Source organism: Bemisia tabaci, chromosome 8 (genome assembly GCF_918797505.1).
Source record: "Bemisia tabaci chromosome 8, PGI_BMITA_v3".
Taxonomy (NCBI): domain Eukaryota; kingdom Metazoa; phylum Arthropoda; class Insecta; order Hemiptera; family Aleyrodidae; genus Bemisia; species Bemisia tabaci.
Genome location: NC_092800.1, coordinates 46,361,082 through 46,377,915, shown reverse-complemented (window position 1 = coordinate 46,377,915; position 16,834 = coordinate 46,361,082). Strand labels below are relative to the sequence as shown.

The 16,834-nt window shown below is 37.0% G+C and overlaps 1 protein-coding gene across 1 annotated transcript; it reads left to right on the top strand.

Annotated features, from left to right (window-relative positions):
* Positions 1-1,876: 1,876 nt before the first annotated feature.
* Positions 1,877-16,829, top strand: LOC109043018 (uncharacterized). The gene is made up of 7 exons (XM_019060038.2): positions 1,877-2,383; positions 4,185-4,304; positions 5,708-5,815; positions 10,697-10,780; positions 12,074-12,152; positions 12,896-12,969; positions 14,790-16,829. Exons 1-7 carry the CDS (start codon positions 2,312-2,314, stop codon positions 16,827-16,829), a joined length of 2,577 nt encoding a protein of 858 aa, XP_018915583.2. The 5' UTR covers positions 1,877-2,311.
* The last annotated feature ends 5 nt before the right edge of the window (positions 16,830-16,834 follow it).

The window sequence follows — 16,834 nt, the reverse complement described above, 5'->3', positions numbered from 1 at the left end:
TGTCTATAAGTGTGGTGATCAGCATAGTAAACAGAGCTCATTTTTCTATATGAGATTGTGTACAAGAGAAGAGGCTTCAAAATGAGAAAAAAGGAACTTTAAATTTAATGATTGTTCTCCCTATGATATAGAATGTCTCTTGAACCTTATGGCATACAAAATGCTAGAAAACGGTAACTCAGCAAGATTTATGGCGGTCTGTATGAATTTCAAGCTATAAAGTTGGCTTGTTTCTTGGCAAAGGATAAAATTAAGGCTGGAATTTTGAAATATTGCAATGGAGATTTTGCACTTAGACTTTTTCTATATATTCTTGTTCATTTTAATCTCTTCTTTTAAGAAGAAACTCCTTTACTGCACTCTTTAATGATGCAACCATGATATAATATTGATACAAGTGCGTCCAGTACAGGAATAACTTGAGAATATTTCTAGAAAAGAGGTACGAAAGTAGTTCTGATTATTAAATGCAAGGAGGAAAAAGACAGTTAAGTACTTGATAACTGCTTGATTTAAGTATTTCCAATCTTTACTATTAAAATTTAGCAGTTGAGGGTTTCCCGGTATTGGTCATTTTGTTTCGGATCAATATTTCAAATTGACTATGTGGGTTTACGTCCAATTTGAATTAAATCCGCTCTACCCATGTATATTATAGCGAGCATAATTAGCGTGATCATGCTCATTTTTTTCAGATTATTCTCTATTTTTAAATACATGTCTGAAGGTTAAAATTAATAATTCAGTGCATCATTCGTCAGAGAAACTCTGCTGTATAGTGTACTCTAAAAAGTCAACTGAACTCTACTCCCAAGTGATATGAATTCTACGAATATTTCAGGCGGTTTGAGCTCATTTCAACGAAACTTTTTACCACAAACCGGAACCCACGATTTATGGCCTAAAGACAAAATGACTGTTTGGTAATGTTAGATTTCTAAAACTTTAACTGGTACCGTTAGTCATTAAGGGTACAGTGATTAATACAGACCCAACGCGAATTCTTCAGTCCTATAAATTTTCATGGAGGAGGAGACTGGTTATGATCACAAACTTTTGAATGTTTGTCAAAAAACTGCTTTAAACGATCTTGGAAGTTTCATTAAGGTGATTTGTCAAGCTCAAGGGACCTGCTCGAACTAGCATATCGACGGTGAAACTACCAAACCACGTATCTTGGTTTGCGACGTCGCAGACTTCCTGTCACAGGTACTTTATTTTTTAAATGAAAAACTACTGTCCAGTCTTGAAAATTTCTGTGATTTTTCCTCTTTGTGCGGAGAAAATTCCGTGAAAATTTCAAGGAATGATATTGATTTGGTCTACTTCAAAAAAATAAAATGTGAGCGTAGATTTTTAAACACCGCAAACGAGATACGTGGTTTGGTAGTTTCACCGTCGATATGTGATATATCGCATCGATTAGGTCAAAAATTTCAGGAGATTTTTAATTTTTTTTTTTTAAAAAAAAGGTATTTTAGCCCCTGCGCATGAGCCTAAAGAATCATTCTAATTTCAAAAATCGGCAAAATTCAGAGAAATGAATGCAGAATAGTGTATGGAAAAAATCTAGCATTCGATACAGAGATCAATAGCTGAGTCAAATGCGAGGTTTTTTCCAAACACTCTTCTGCTTTCATTTTTCTGAATTTTGCCAATTTTTGGGTTTAAAATGATTCTTTAGGCTCTTATGTAGGAGTCATCGTTCTTTGCTTTGCTAAATATTCAAAATTTGCCGAGATTTTTGACCTAATCAATGTGATATATCGCATGCCAGTTCGACATCGTCACTTGAGCTTGACGAATCACCTTTTACCTTTAGAAAGAGCTTTTTTAAAGTCGGAGGGGGAGGGGAGGAGCTCCAGTGTCTCGAACGTAATTTCCCGCCAAATCGTCATGCAAGTTTGCAGGTTCGCCACCTATCGAAGGCAAACATACTCTTCCCACTGCCGATAATCATTCTTTATTTTCTACCTTTTTTTTCTCCTATTTTTTAATGTACTTACTTAAATACCTATTTTAAATTACCATTCAGAAGAAACTTAGACACCGATTTTTCTATCGATTAACACTTTGAAATTTAATTGTACCACTATAAGGGATTCCTGAAGCTTGATGGGACAATGTTTGTATGGTGGTACCCTTGTCAAAGCTTGGTCAAAGCATGTCGCAACATGTTTTCGATTGTCGTAAACAAACAACGTGATGAAACTTTAGAAATGCGCGTTTTCACAGTTTTTCGTCTTATCGCGATGAACTCCACTTATTTGTTTTATTAATTTGTTTCGGAGTTGTGAATTTAGCATTAACTATGGAATGCACGCAAGTAATTCCGGATTTACATCTGACCCAAGATATCTCGCAAGTCCTGAATGAGGAACATGTAAGCTCAAACTTTTCTAACTTTCCCTCACTAGCTCAACAGCACTAATTTTGCAGTACTTTAATTTCAAGGAGATGTTTTTATCAGTTCAGCAAACTCTAACGCACTCACATTCTCAAGAAGAGAATATAATGATCCTTCAGATGAAATTATTTACCATTAATGAGCTGTTAGGTTAAAATACATCAAATATGCCCGCTTCAAACTCTCGATCAGCACAAGCCCGTTAGAACTCTCGCATGTGTGTCAAGACAGCATTTAAATCTTTTAATTGAGACATTCATCTATGATGTCATGTAAATGCGTGTTGCCATTCGCTGAGTAGTGCTGATCCTGAGCTAATCACTGATTAAATTTTGTAAGTCTCAGTTTATGACAAGCGAACCTGACGTAAGCAACTGCATTACATTTTGATGATTCTCCAACCCATTGCATTTAATCATCACTAATTCAAAGAAAAATCAGTAACATGACATGGAGACTTCCTCTCTCTCGCTCATATGGTGGTTAAGGTGATTAGGCACCGTTTCTGGCATGGTTGAACTGGCGTGTGATTTATTGCATGATTTATTTGACCCCGTCAGAAACCTTGGCAGTTGCTAGCCTGTGTCAATTCTCTACATAATGGCACCCAGCCTGTTGTGTAGTAAGTATGTTGTCCTCGGTGCTTAAGTAGGACAAAGTGCAAAGTCTGACTAAATTTTTAAGTAAGTTTTTGGCATTTACTCGGATAATTTCCAATTAAAGCATCAGAGGTAAAGCTAGACTCTCGCTCAAATGACTGAACTGGAAAGAAACTCATTTTACTTTCACAAGTTCAATACCTAAAAGAAGATGTATGTGGTGTTTGTAATTTGCAAGAGTTGACTGGTGCTCCTTTTGTGTTGTGTGTTTTTCCTGGAGGTTTTAAGCAAACTAGTTGTAACTGCAGTCCCACCAAACAGCACACTGATGACTTAAGTGCAAAACCATGTATCTTTGTCCGTTGCAGACTTCATGTCATACTTTATTTGGATGTATTTCTGTCAAAGAGAACCATGTGCTGGTGGGAAAGATGGGGTGTGCTCGTTTGTGCTCGGGCCATAAGAATGAATGGGAATTATAAAGCCCCAGTGATGAAGCCACTGCCGTTCGTGGTCGGCTTTAACTCATGAGCCCTGGCCACAACGCTCTAGACATATATGCCCTTGGCTCATACACTTTGCACACAGTTCCGTATGTCAGAATGTAAAATCTTACTTTTCCTATTCAGCAGACGAAATTGTGAGCCAACTAAATGCGGGACCCATGAGTCTTGGGCATGTATCTAGAGCTTTGTGGACAGGGCTCATGATTTAAAGACTGTCTTCCCAATCGTCGTTGCTGCTAATGTCACTGGGGCTTTATGTTTCCCATTCATTCTTATCTTATGGCCTGAGCACTAACGAGTCATCCCATCTTTCCCACCTTCACATCGTTCTGAGAAATACGTCAATTTTCTCTTTGAAAACTGGTGAACGTAATTTCTTGAAAACACTGTTGATTTTTTTCTCTGTTAGTAGAATAATCCGTGTAAATTATTTCAAACCTCAAAGTTGGCTTTTTCCTTTCCAAAAAGAGGAAACAAGAGCTGAAATTTTATAACACTGCAATGAAGATAATAGGTTTTGTATCTTGACCATCGATATCTCTTCAAAGAATAACTATGGTTGGGTAAGCGTTTTCCCTCCACGAAGAGAAATTTAAGTTCCATGTTTAATTTGCAAAATGGACGGCAAGAATACAAACTCTTTTAACTAATCTGTAATAATTTTTCCAATAGGTTGCACGCATCTTAATTGCAAAAACGACTCAATGTGAAGGAGCAGAGTACTTTTTGAAAAACGGTCAGAACGTAATCGGTAGATGCTCTCTCTCAGCGGATGTCTGCATCCAAGATGTGGTGAGTGTCAAACATTTAGTTTTCAAGTTGTAAGTGGATGTATCAAGGTTTTTTCAGGTTCTTAAAGATTGCATTATTATTCAGCATCAGTAGCGAGTGGTGAAATCTTGTTTCTCACTTGCACCAATCCCTGGCTGACCTTTGAAATCACAGGTGCGACAAAATCGCAATCGATAGCATTTCAAGCCACGTCCGTCATTTCGGATTTTCGAATTCGGAAAATGTGACTTAAAATGCGTGATACCCAAAATCGAAGCTCAGATTCGGATTCCTCGTTAAAAATCGATGCAATTTCATGTATCATACCTTGAACTACCACTCATAGCTTGAAGGATAAAGACGTAACTAGGCATACTGGTTCGAGCATATGAATCCAACGTGGCAACATGGGTAGTGCTCAGTGGGTCAGCAGAGGAGGAAGAATAAGAATTTATCGTGAGGAATTCCTCGAGACGAAACCGAACGCTTATTAAGCGCCGGCGCCTCCCCGTTCGGTTGCATCTCGGGCGACCGGCGCGGCGCGGCGCGGCGGCGTAGTTCAAAGGGGCAGTATGACAGAATCTATACGCGTCATTAAACCTCTTTCCTTCACGCTATTCTAACATATGATGCATGAAATCGTATCAATTTTTTGCGAGGAATCCGAATCTGAGCTTAGATTTTGGATAATACGCGTTTTAATCTATTTAAAATCGTAGGAGAAATTACAGAATTGTCCTTGAAAATTGATCACATATCAGTGTTTTTTTACCCCGTTTTTCTTCTGCGTTCACATAATGAAATTAGACCAACACTTGACTCATCGACTAGCCTAGCCTAATCCCCCAGAATCAGTCTAAAGGGCGAACGATTTTATCAGATAAGATGTGCGGTCCTAGTTTCCGGGCAATTGCGATTTGATGGAAGCTGTGATGAGGAGAAACGGATGATATGCGAAACTCGGGCAGATGTAAAGTGAAAAACCAGGAAGGAGAAAGGCTTTTTTCCCGAAAAGTTTGTGCTCGGGCCAGCTCATGTGGTCACTGGAGCATTGTACAGTAGGTTGTGGGAAACTATTTTTTTGCAGCAACAACCAATCGGATTGCATTTTGCAAAAAGGAACTAAGACCATTTCAATGTTGCTGGGATTGTGCAACTTAGGTACATTCTCTGCAAAAAGTAAACTTTACGACGGTAATTTTCGTCTTGATCGAGAAAAAATGCTCAGGTGATACGGAATTCATGCTCCAGTCTATTGCCCAAACGGATTCTAGAGTGTACAATTCACTCTGGGATTCACAAATAATTTCACAAATAATTTTGATCAATTGCGTTGCAGTGACGGATGTAAATTATTTTTTACCTTTTAAGGCTTTATTACAGATGTAGATCATTTTAATTATTTTTGTTCCATATTTTTGTAGACTATATCAAGGAAACATGCTGTCATAATTTGTCACGGAAAGAAGTCGTTTCATGTTTATGATGCCGGAAGTGCCAACGGAACATTTCTTGAAAGCAGAGGCTCCAAAGTAAGTAGCCGTCGTAAGTTGAAATTTTCAGAAACCGTCGCCTAGTTAAATGGACCCCTAGACAAGGTATGAATTGAAGCACAAGATAAACAAATCACACAACGGGAAGTCTGAAAATAAACTCCTGAAAAAGATATAAGTGTTTTCTATTAACATTGGTTAAATAGCAAAAATACAAGTGACGTCATTTGTACAGTCAAATTTCCATTTGATCTGTGTTCAAAACACTTGTTAACATCTTGTTCAGGGATTGATTTCAAAACTTCCTGTGCTGTGAATCGTTTTCTATGCAAGATTTTGAAGAGGAAACAAGTGATGTTTCCTCCTACTTCAGACCTTGTCTAGTGGCCCATCGTCATCACAAGTATTTTGCTAAGTACAATTATGGTAACTTCATCTCAGGAATGTGAAAAAATCTGCCAATGCAACTGTCTGAGTTGAACACCTTCTCCCTCAGTCTTGCTTTGATAGTCATTAGAGCTCAAATTTTTTACTCCAGTTGAAATGTTTTATATATTCAGCCTTGATTTCCGTGCAAAATAGTATGGACCCAGTAATATTCTGCTACCTTGTTACTTACAGTTTAGGCCACATTTTTAGTGTTTTTTTTCTTCCCTTTGCAATGAGGTTGCTCGCAGCCAAGGTTTTACCAATTCTGTGCTGTGTAGGCCTGATCAGAGCTCAGGAAAAAGAAACCTCTTCCTTCAAAGAATAATTTTTTATGCCTATAAAATGTATTTTATGTCTTTAAAAGTCCTTGTAAAGGTCCGAAAGTCTTTAATTTTGCTAATTCTAACTCCTTGGAAATTCCTTGTTAGTCCTTGATTTTGGCTTTCAAAATTTGTCATAAATCCTGATTTAACACGTTGAAAGCTGCACTATACATTTATATTTTTTTCTTAAAGAAATGATATTTTCAATGCAAGAGTACTACTTAACTGATGACAGAAATCCATGATAAGGAAGGTCCCCCACATTACTAAAGTTAATAGTAAAAGAAGCAGCTAAGCCACATACAGGGTGTACCAAAAGTCCGTCCCACCCCTGCTAACTTTTGAACGAATCGAGCTAGGGTAATGAAACTTTGGGAATGTTCCTATCTCAATGGGACCATCTTTGGGGGGGTCAAAATTTTGGTCCCCCCTCAGGGGGGAGGGGGGGCCCCCAACTTTTTTTTTTCAAATGGCAACCCCTATCTTGTGATACCTCATTCGAAAGAGCATAACAAACTAAGAATTTTGGCGCAAACTGCAGATCAATATCTTACTTTTTGACCGAGTTATGATAGGTCAAAGGTCAAATTCGACCTATTTTCAAAAAATCATAACTCCGGTTCAAATTATCGTAAAGAAAAAAGTAAAACGGGAAAATTGACCAAATTGTGTCCGCTTTTAAAGTAAAAATTGCGGAAATCACTTCGTTCTAATTTTAAGGGGGGGGGGCTCGGACCCCCAAATACGGCAATTCAAAGGTCATTCAAATTTCCCGCGAAATAAGCCAATTTCGCCTAGATTTGCCTCCACTTTATCTCAGTAAGGTCGAAATCAGTTCAACATTACGTTGGCAAGTCCCCAAATTTTGGGAAAAGTTAAAAAAAAAACGAAATTTAAGGTGATAAATTTGACTGTTTTAAAATTAAAATTAAAACAATGAACGAAACTAAAAAACAGCGAACCGATTAAATCAACTAAGGCTAAAATCAACTTAAAAACTCAATTCGCTTACGTATCTAATTGCCACCAGACTAGTTTCGGGAGCTTTCATCCATCTCCCATCTTCAGTGGTTGTTGACTGATTCGGAATTCGTGGTCGCATTGCACGCATGTGGCTGAACTTTGGACTCCAATGCTCGGAACAGGATGTTGTCTAGTCCGTCCAAATCCTCATTTAAAACGTTCGCGCGGTGTTTAAAAATATATAACTTCTCTGCTGTGTTTAGTTGACTGACTTTGGTGACTGATTTGAGTAATTCAGGTTTTAATTCTATGCTGTGTTTTGCCTCCCAAAAATGCTTTGCCACTGCTGATTTTGTTGTTTCTTCGTTTTTTATGTTCCTAGCGTGCTCTTTAGCTCTTGTTTCGATATCTCTTTTCGTTTGTCCGATGTACACTTTCTCGCATCCAGAACAATTTATTTTATAAATTCCCGATTTTTTTAAAACGGGTGTCTCATCTTTTAAATTCCTCATTCCAATATTTCTAAGGTTGTATTTATTTTTGGGAGCTACGCATAGACCATAATTTTTAAAAACTTTTTTCAGGTCTGAATAGATTGCAGGATGATAGTTTACTGAAACCCATTTTCTTTCTTCACAATCCTTTTGAAGGGTGGTAATATTCCTGATTCGTTGTTTGTATTTTGCTGTGTTAATTATCCTATTGATTTCTGATGCCTCAAACCCATTTTTTTGCCCTATTTCAATAATTCTTGTCCTTTCCCTATTCAGTCTTTCTGGTGTCAAGGGGACTTTGATCATTCTTTGTATTAAACTTCTAAATGCGGCTAATTTGTGCTCACGTGGGTTATACGCTTTTTCATTGATGTATACGTCAACATGTGTGGGTTTTCGATATATATCGAATTCAAGCCTATTATTTACCCTGATTACTTTCAAATCTAAAAATGGGAGAGTCCCCTCTTTTTCTATTTCCACTGTGAAATTGACGGTATCTTCTATTGAATTCAGTAATTGTAAGCACTCGTCTACTTTATCTCTGTCTATAACGGCGAATATGTCGTCAACTTTTCGAGACCAATGTTTGAATAACGAGCTACTTTCCTTTACGTTCATCTCTAGGTCACTCATAAATAATTCGGATAAAATTGAAGATAAAGGGTTACCCATTGTAAGGCCGTCTTTTTGAATGTAAAACTTGTTGTTAAATTGGAAAAAGCGTTGTTCTGTGCATACTGTTATTATTTGCATGTATTCCTCAATATTTTTCTCACTAATGTTATTCTTTTCAAACCATTTCCTGCACAAAGTTTTTGTTTTTTCGAGGGGTATACTAGGGTAAAGCGACTCCACATCGAATGACACAAGGATGTCATTTTTGTCTAATCTGATATCCTTTACTTTTTCCACAAAATCGAAGGAGTTTTTTATACTTAGGGAATCGAAACTTTCAAACAAATTTAATCTTTTATTCATCCATTTAGCTAATTTATATGCGGGTGAGTTCACGCTGCTCACAATTGGTCTCATTTTATCTCCGGGTTTGTGGATCTTGGGCAAAGTATATAATTTTGGAATCTTTGGGTTGTTAATTTTTAGATGCTTCTTTTCACTATCTGCTATTATGTTATTACAGGCTTTAAGACAATCATTTACTTGTTTTTTGTACTTGTTCAAGGGGTCTTTCTTTAGTAATTTGAATGCTTCATCATTGAGCATATTTTCAGTTCTTCTAATGTAGTTATCTTTGTCAAGGATGACTACTGTGTTACCTTTATCAGCTTTTGTTATCACTAGATTTTTTTGCTCCAATTTTTTGACTAATTTGCAATGTTGTTTACTCCTTTTGGATTGATGTTTGTTTACTTTCTGGATAATTGGTAGGCACTCATTTTTAAATAAAAAAAATAAATATTTTTTTTAAAAAATAAATACTCCGGCTCCCAAAAATAAATACAACCTTAGAAATATTGGAATGAGGAATTTAAAAGATGAGACACCCGTTTTAAAAAAATCGGGAATTTATAAAATAAATTGTTCTGGATGCGAGAAAGTGTACATCGGACAAACGAAAAGAGATATCGAAACAAGAGCTAAAGAGCACGCTAGGAACATAAAAAACGAAGAAACAACAAAATCAGCAGTGGCAAAGCATTTTTGGGAGGCAAAACACAGCATAGAATTAAAACCTGAATTACTCAAATCAGTCACCAAAGTCAGTCAACTTAAACACAGCAGAGAAGTTATATATTTTTAAACACCGCGCGAACGTTTTAAATGAGGATTTGGACGGACTAGACAACATCCTGTTCCGAGCATTGGAGTCCAAAGTTCAGCTACATGCGTGCAATGCGACCACGAATTCCGAATCAGTCAACAACCACTGAAGATGGGAGATGGATGAAAGCTCCCGAAACTAGTCTGGTGGCAATTAGATACGTAAGCGAATTGAGTTTTTTAAGTTGATTTTAGCCTTAGTTGACTGTTTAAATTTCGTTTTTTTTTTAACTTTTCCCGAAATTTGGGGACTTGCCAACGTAATGTTGAACTGATTTCGACCTTACTGAGATAAAGTGGAGGCAAATCTAGGCGAAATTGGCTTATTTCGCGGGAAAATTGAATGACCTTTGAATTGACGTATTTGGGGGTCCGAGCCCCCCCTTAAAATTAGAACGAAGTGATTTCTGCAATTTTTACTTAAAAGCGGACACAATTTGGTCAATTTTCCCGTTTTATTTTTTTCCTTACGATAATTTGAACCGGAGTCATGATTTTTTGAAAATAGGTCGAATTTGACCTTTGACCTATCATAACTCGGTCAAAAAGTAAGATATTGATCTGCATTTTGCGCCAAAATTCTTAGTTTGTTATGCTCTTTCGAATGAGGTATCACAAGATAGGGGTTGCCATTTGAAAAAAAAAAGTTGGGGGCCCCCCCTCCCCCCTGAGGGGGGACCAAAATTTTGACCCCCCCAAAGATGGTCCCATTCGAGATACGAGCATTCCCAAAGTTTCATTACCCTAGCTTGATTCGTTCAAAAGTTAGCAGGGGTGGGACGGACTTTTGGTACACCCTGTATATGTTGTTCAATATGTGCAAGCTTTAAATCATTTTTGTTTCAATATGTTCTTGCCTAATTTTAAATTCTAAATTTACCATCAAAATAATTATTGAAATTTTGATCTATTTTTTTTTACTTTTTCAGTGCAAGCTGGTGCCCCAAGTTCGTTACAACCTTTGCAGTGATGACACATTAACGTTTGGTACCATTGTAGCAACATTCACAAAGGTATGTTGCAAACCTGCATGTCTTACTGGGGGGTTCTGCCCCCTGGCCGCTACCTGCGGGGCGCTGCGTGTCTTCAAAGACCGCTCCAGCAAAATTGTCCAAACCGCCCGTTGGCGGTTAATGAGCAAATAATTTTTATTGAATAACAAAACGATGTTTCAAAGAAAAATTTCAGGCCAAACAATATTCTTAATGACTTTCTCCTTACTCTGAATTTGTATTCCTTTTTTGGAAGTGGACTATGACAGGACCACACATAGCTGTCCATGACTAAACAAAGGTCTCTAAGAGTGAGGACCCACTTTAATAAAACTCTGACCGTCTTACTCCCCTTCCTCTATCCGTCCATCGAGCGTTTTAAAAATGATTTTGTTAGAATAGAAAGGATTTTAAGGATGAATCCCATGTTTAAATAACATCTGAGTTTCACATCCAATCCATCGATCTTTGTTAGTTGATCAACCTGCTGAATTATCAGTCAATCCAAATCGTCCGTTGATTGACCAGTTGAATAGTTGGTTAATTGATCAGTGGAATCGTCTGTTCATCCACCAGTTGAATCGTCCGATAATTCGCCAGTCAATTTGTCTGATCACCAACCGCTTTATTAATTTGTGAATCAACCAGTCAAATCGTCTGCTCATCAAGTAGTCGATTGGTCTATCGATCGGCCAGTCGAACTGTCTATGATTAGTTGATTAGTCTATTGATAGACCAGCTATCATCAGTCATCTGATCAGTCAAATCTCTTATTCATCAACCATTTGATTTGTCGATAGTTCAGCAGATTTGATCTGCAGAAAATGTGATTGATTGATTGACAAATCAACTGATCGAACAACATAAAAATCAACTGGTAGATGAACTGGCAGTTCGACTGGTCGATCACTGAATTAATCAACTGATCAGGAAAGAGAAAATCTCTTAAGGAAACTGAAAATGTTTCAAACATTATAAGAAGCACATTACATACCGATCTGAGACTATGAAGATTTAAGGCAGTGTTTTGGCGTTTATCAAATGTGTTTTGCCAGGTCAATATATTGCAAACCACTTTCACATGGAAAAAATGGAATCCAAGTATGTCGAGAAAACTTTATACCAGACTTGATCAAATATGGAATTAAAATTATAAATCATTTTTTGATAGGTCAAAGGCTTTTATTGAGCTGTCAGCGTCCAAAAATATACAGTATATTTCAATTCCGGTCGATCAGTAGCAGCCCTGTTCTCCTACACCCCTACTCAAAAATCAGATGACCGTCTCTTCACTCGTTTTTTTTCTTGTTTCAGGACCTTAAAGACCCTGTGGTAATCGAGGATAGTGATTCAGACACTGGCTCTGAGTCTATGCTACCTTTAGATGGAGATGGTGAGTACAAGAATTTTCATCCATTGACATCACACACTTAAAATAATTAGATATATATGATCTCTAAAAACATTTAGCCCATCAATAAAAATTGTGTTTTCAGAAGGAATAATCAGAACATCCAAAACAACAGAAAAAGGAATGACAAAACATATCTTGACAACTATTTTTATAATTAAACTGATTTTATTGCCAGCATGGTACTTATATTCTTTTGGCTTTTAGCTCTCAAAAATTAACATTCATTTTACAATTAAATGGGTATAATTTTAAGACATGGTATTATCCATAATGCTATCAATTTTATCAATTATTCATATTATAAATTATCTATTTGTCTGTTTTCATTTGTCTCGTCACACTCACTCCGTAAGGAAGACAGAAATGAACCAAGAATATACAGATTCATGCGGCCTATTTCTTCAGTCTTTCCCACTACACAGTCATTGCTTGATATTAGATTTAATGTGTGGACATTAGCAAGTGAGTTTTTCATTACAAGCAATCTATGTATCTAATATCCTAAGGATTTTTTTGTCCTCCTTCAGTCTTGAAAACTACTCAGCCGATTTTCCTTGGTTTGTTTTAAATGAAAGCTCTTGACTTGTAGATGTGCCAGTACTCCTTGGTTTTTCGATTTGCGGCCAACTTTGTCTCTGATTAAAGTGGATTTTTAGATTAATTAAATATGTAATTTCATTCTTTAGTATTAAAATTGTTGGAATGTCCTGCTTTAATTTCAGATGATCCAGATGACAGTATTCCTGGACCAGTGAATCAAAATAAGAAGAGGATGATGATCTTGAGCGACACTGAGGTAAGACTCTTTTCCCTTCCATTTTAAGAAAAAGGAAAACATTATACTTCGTACTTGTTCCTAGGATTAGTGTCAGACAAGTCGGCAGATACTAACTTTCTATTTCTCAGAGATTGCCCTAATGTTGTTCAATAGGAAAAAGAGCAATAACGTTGCCATGTGCAGTTTTGTAAAAGAACAAATTCTCTGTGACAGGCAAAAACAAACAACTGCCAACTTATCTAACATAAGTTCTAGATCTCTTGATTTCCATTTATTTAAATGTGGTTTTGAATAGAAACAATCTATTTACCAACAACGGACAACTGAAGTTGTTCAAAAAAACATCCAAATTTATCAGGGAAAATGTAGCAAAAAGTAATATTAGAGAAACAGGCTATAAAGCTAGAGAAAAAATAGCAAAGTAAGCAAAAAAATACTTCTTGGAAAGATAGCAAGAAAAAATTTCTTGAAGAAGAGATCAACGATTTTAATATTCTTTAAATATTTCATGTTGCTTACATTGGTTTTTATTAAATATTTGTGACTGACCTCGGGGAAGAGGCGAGTAAAAGCCAATAAAAGGGCCACAAAAAGAGGCCCTGCAAAGGCCAATTTACGGAAGAGCAATTTTTGCAAGTGGGACGAAAAATCAGAATTTGAATGTTGGTTGTAAATGATCTCTAGTATCTGGAAGAACAAGTCTTCGCAAGGAGTTTAGTTAATTTTTCTGCTAATTGAGGGACTAAAGTTTTACTTAAATGGGAGAACCGTGAGCTTGAAACACACCTGATTTGTTTTAAATCTGACTTTTTCTTTAAATTACATTTTTCAAACTGCAAATGGTGAATCTCAGTTTGATTTTACATTTTTTTGGAATCGTTTGGGCCTAAAAATTTAGGAGCTGCATCTTGTAGCAGTGGTGTCAATATCTCATAGTGGAGATTTTTTTCCCTGCCGTATCGGTCCCTTTTCCTTAGCGGTTATATTTCTTTTATACCAATGACTGAATTTGCAGAGTGGACATTGGGCCGCCATGGAGATCCTCGGGACTCTGAAAAATGCTGACGACTCTGGGTGGGAGGGAGTAGTTGCCAACTTTTGGAAATTATCACTTGGGACACTCGCTGCCAACTTTGCCGCAATAGAGGTCTTAGTTGAAAAGATTATTTTAAATCAAATGCTCTAAACGGAGCTCTTGCATGCCACAGTAGGGTGGGCCGAATTTTTTTCTTTTCTTTTCTTGGAAATTCAAAAACACCTAGGGCTAGGCCCTGGGCTCAGAAGTTGTCAATAGGCACTCATAGAATGAGAAAAAAATCCCAGGCCATAACACCCCCATCTTCATCGTCAACCTGGGGGTTGAAGTTTTGAGGGCTGAATATTCCGATTTTTCGAGCTTTTGCAAAATAAAATCGCTCTCTGCATCCACATTTGGGTCGAAACTTTTGCAAACTAAGGCATTTCTATGTTTTTTGAATTGAGAAATCGATTTTTGCAAGAAAATATTTGATACATTGAAATCCAATATTGATTTTTGCAATATAATGTGTAAAAAGCGTCAATTTTTCAGTTTTTTCTAAGTCTGAGGTAACTTTTCATGAGAAATAATAGTAGTATTGAACTTATGACCCAAAAATCGATTCTTTGAGCTAAATTCTTTGTGGAAACAAGCCCTAAGCATTGGAGGTGCCAAAAGTTACGGTAGTGAAGATATAGTTTAGAAGTTATTGGAAGGCATTTCTGAAGGTATTTCTGACGCATAGCGTCATTTTTGGATGCTAGGTAATTCAAATTTTTAGAAGTTATCTTGTAAATTTAAATTAAATTTTTGATTGCAGGAGGATGAGAAAAGTAATTCCAGCCGAGACTCGTCATCAGAGATTCAGTCTAGCCAGCCTGAAAAGCCGGCGGACAAAGAAGTCAGTCCCTTCAAAACTCCAACTGCACCCCCGATCAGATCATCGCAGTTTCGATTCAGCCAAAGTCCACTATCCAGTAAGAGCACCCCCAAAACAAGCCTCAGTTCACCTGAAGAGAATAAGTTTAGGCCGTCTTCATTCTCAACCCAGGAGGAATTGGGGAAACAAACCGGAAATGATGTCCAGCCAATGGACCAAGATTCAGAAAACGATGTATCACAATCTTGCATCCTTGATGATTCCATCTTTGATAAAGAAACGCAGCAACTTGATACAAGCGTTTTCAGCGAAAGCCTTCGGAAACTATCCCCGATTAGCAGCAAGCTGTCTTCACTCAAAGGAAGTAGAAATTCTGGAAACCAAGCTTCAAACAGGGCTGATATCTTCAATCTTGAAACCCAGAAACCGGCCGAGAATCTGTATGAGATGGAAACGCAAGAACCGAGTTTCAATGATTCCTCTAGTTCAAAGTCTAAAAAAGATGTTTCTGGTCAAAGCATTTACAGTCTCGAGACGCAGAAACCTGAGACTGATATTTACAGCAGAGAGACGCAGAAATTGAACGATGATATTTGTAGCAAGGAGATAAACGAAGTGGACTCAGATTTATGTAGTGCAGAAACACAGCGAGTGAAAGAGGAGGAGCCCCAGAATGGAACTAATAAATCGTCTGAAAATATTTTTGATAAAGAAACTCAGAGATTAAATGTAAGTATCTTTGATAAAAAAATGCACAAACCAGAAAGCGCTAGAAATCTATCCACTTTAGAAACTCAAACATTTGATGGATTTTATAGCAAAGAAACCCAGAAGGTCAGTGAAAATATTTTCGATAAAGAAACTCAGCAAGTCAATGAAAATATTTGTGTTATCAAAACTCAGAGATTAAATGATGTTTTCAGTAAAGAAACTCAACAAGTGAACGAAAATATTAGTGGTTTGAAAACTCGGCAATTGAATGATGTTTTCACTAGAGAAACCCAGCAAGTTGACAAGAATATTTGCGATCTAGAAACGCAGCAGGTGAATGCAAATATTTGTGATATAAAAACTCAGCAATTGAATGATGTTTTCAACAAAGACACTCAGCGAGTAAACGAAAATATTTGTGACATAAAAACCCAGCAATTGAATGATGTTTTCTCTAAAGAAATCCAGCAAGTCGACAAGAGTATTTGTGATTTAGAAACTCAGTCATTGAATGAAAATATATTCGACAGAGAAACTCAGCAAGGCACCAAAAATATTTTTGATTCAAAAGCTCAGCGAGTTAATAAAAATATATTCGATGTTGAAACCCAGAAGCCCAGTGATGATGTGAAAGGTATTTTTGATCTAGATACTCAAAAAGCAGACATGAGTATCAGCAATATTGAAACACAAATCATTCCCGAGTCTCACAAAAAGAAGAGTATCTTTGAAAAGGAAACCCAGGAGAAGGAAGCAGGTGATCTTGATGCTGGAACGCAGAAACCAGATGACTCAATACACTCCACTGAAACCAAAAAAATCTTGTCACCATTAGTGGAGGTTTTAAGTAAACAAGCTGAAGAATCAGAAGAAAGCACCTGTGATATGATTACCCAAAAGTTGAATGTCCCGAACAATGAAGGAGTAAAAGATGAGGAAGATGAAGATGATGATATGACGCAAATCATATCGTCAACGCCAGCAGTCATAAACACAGCCAGAAAGAAATCTTTAGCAGCCTTGAATCGAAATTTAGCAAGAGACCATCTCGGCTCACCGATTGTAAGTGATTCCTCTCAGAAGTCTTTAAAAAGCAAACGTAGTAAAAGCCCTAATTCAAATAATCAGTCGTCAAACACAAGCTCTTTATACTCTATGGAATTGAACTCCGTCAATGGAGCAGAGGACATCGATCTTGAAGATTTAGGAAAAAAAGTTGACCCCAAAGTTGCGTCTATAGTCGGAAATATGGATGGAAAACCCCTGTAGAAGGT

Excerpts from the sequence above, each read along its gene's own strand:
- LOC109043018 (XM_019060038.2), top strand. The coding sequence starts at position 2,312 with ATGGAATGCACGCAAGTAATTCCGGATTTACATCTGACCCAAGATATC. Across the intron at positions 2,384-4,184 it reads AAGTCCTGAATGAGGAACAT|GTTGCACGCATCTTAATTGC; the intron begins GTAAGCTCAAAC and ends TTTTTCCAATAG. Across the intron at positions 10,781-12,073 it reads TTGTAGCAACATTCACAAAG|GACCTTAAAGACCCTGTGGT; the intron begins GTATGTTGCAAA and ends TTCTTGTTTCAG.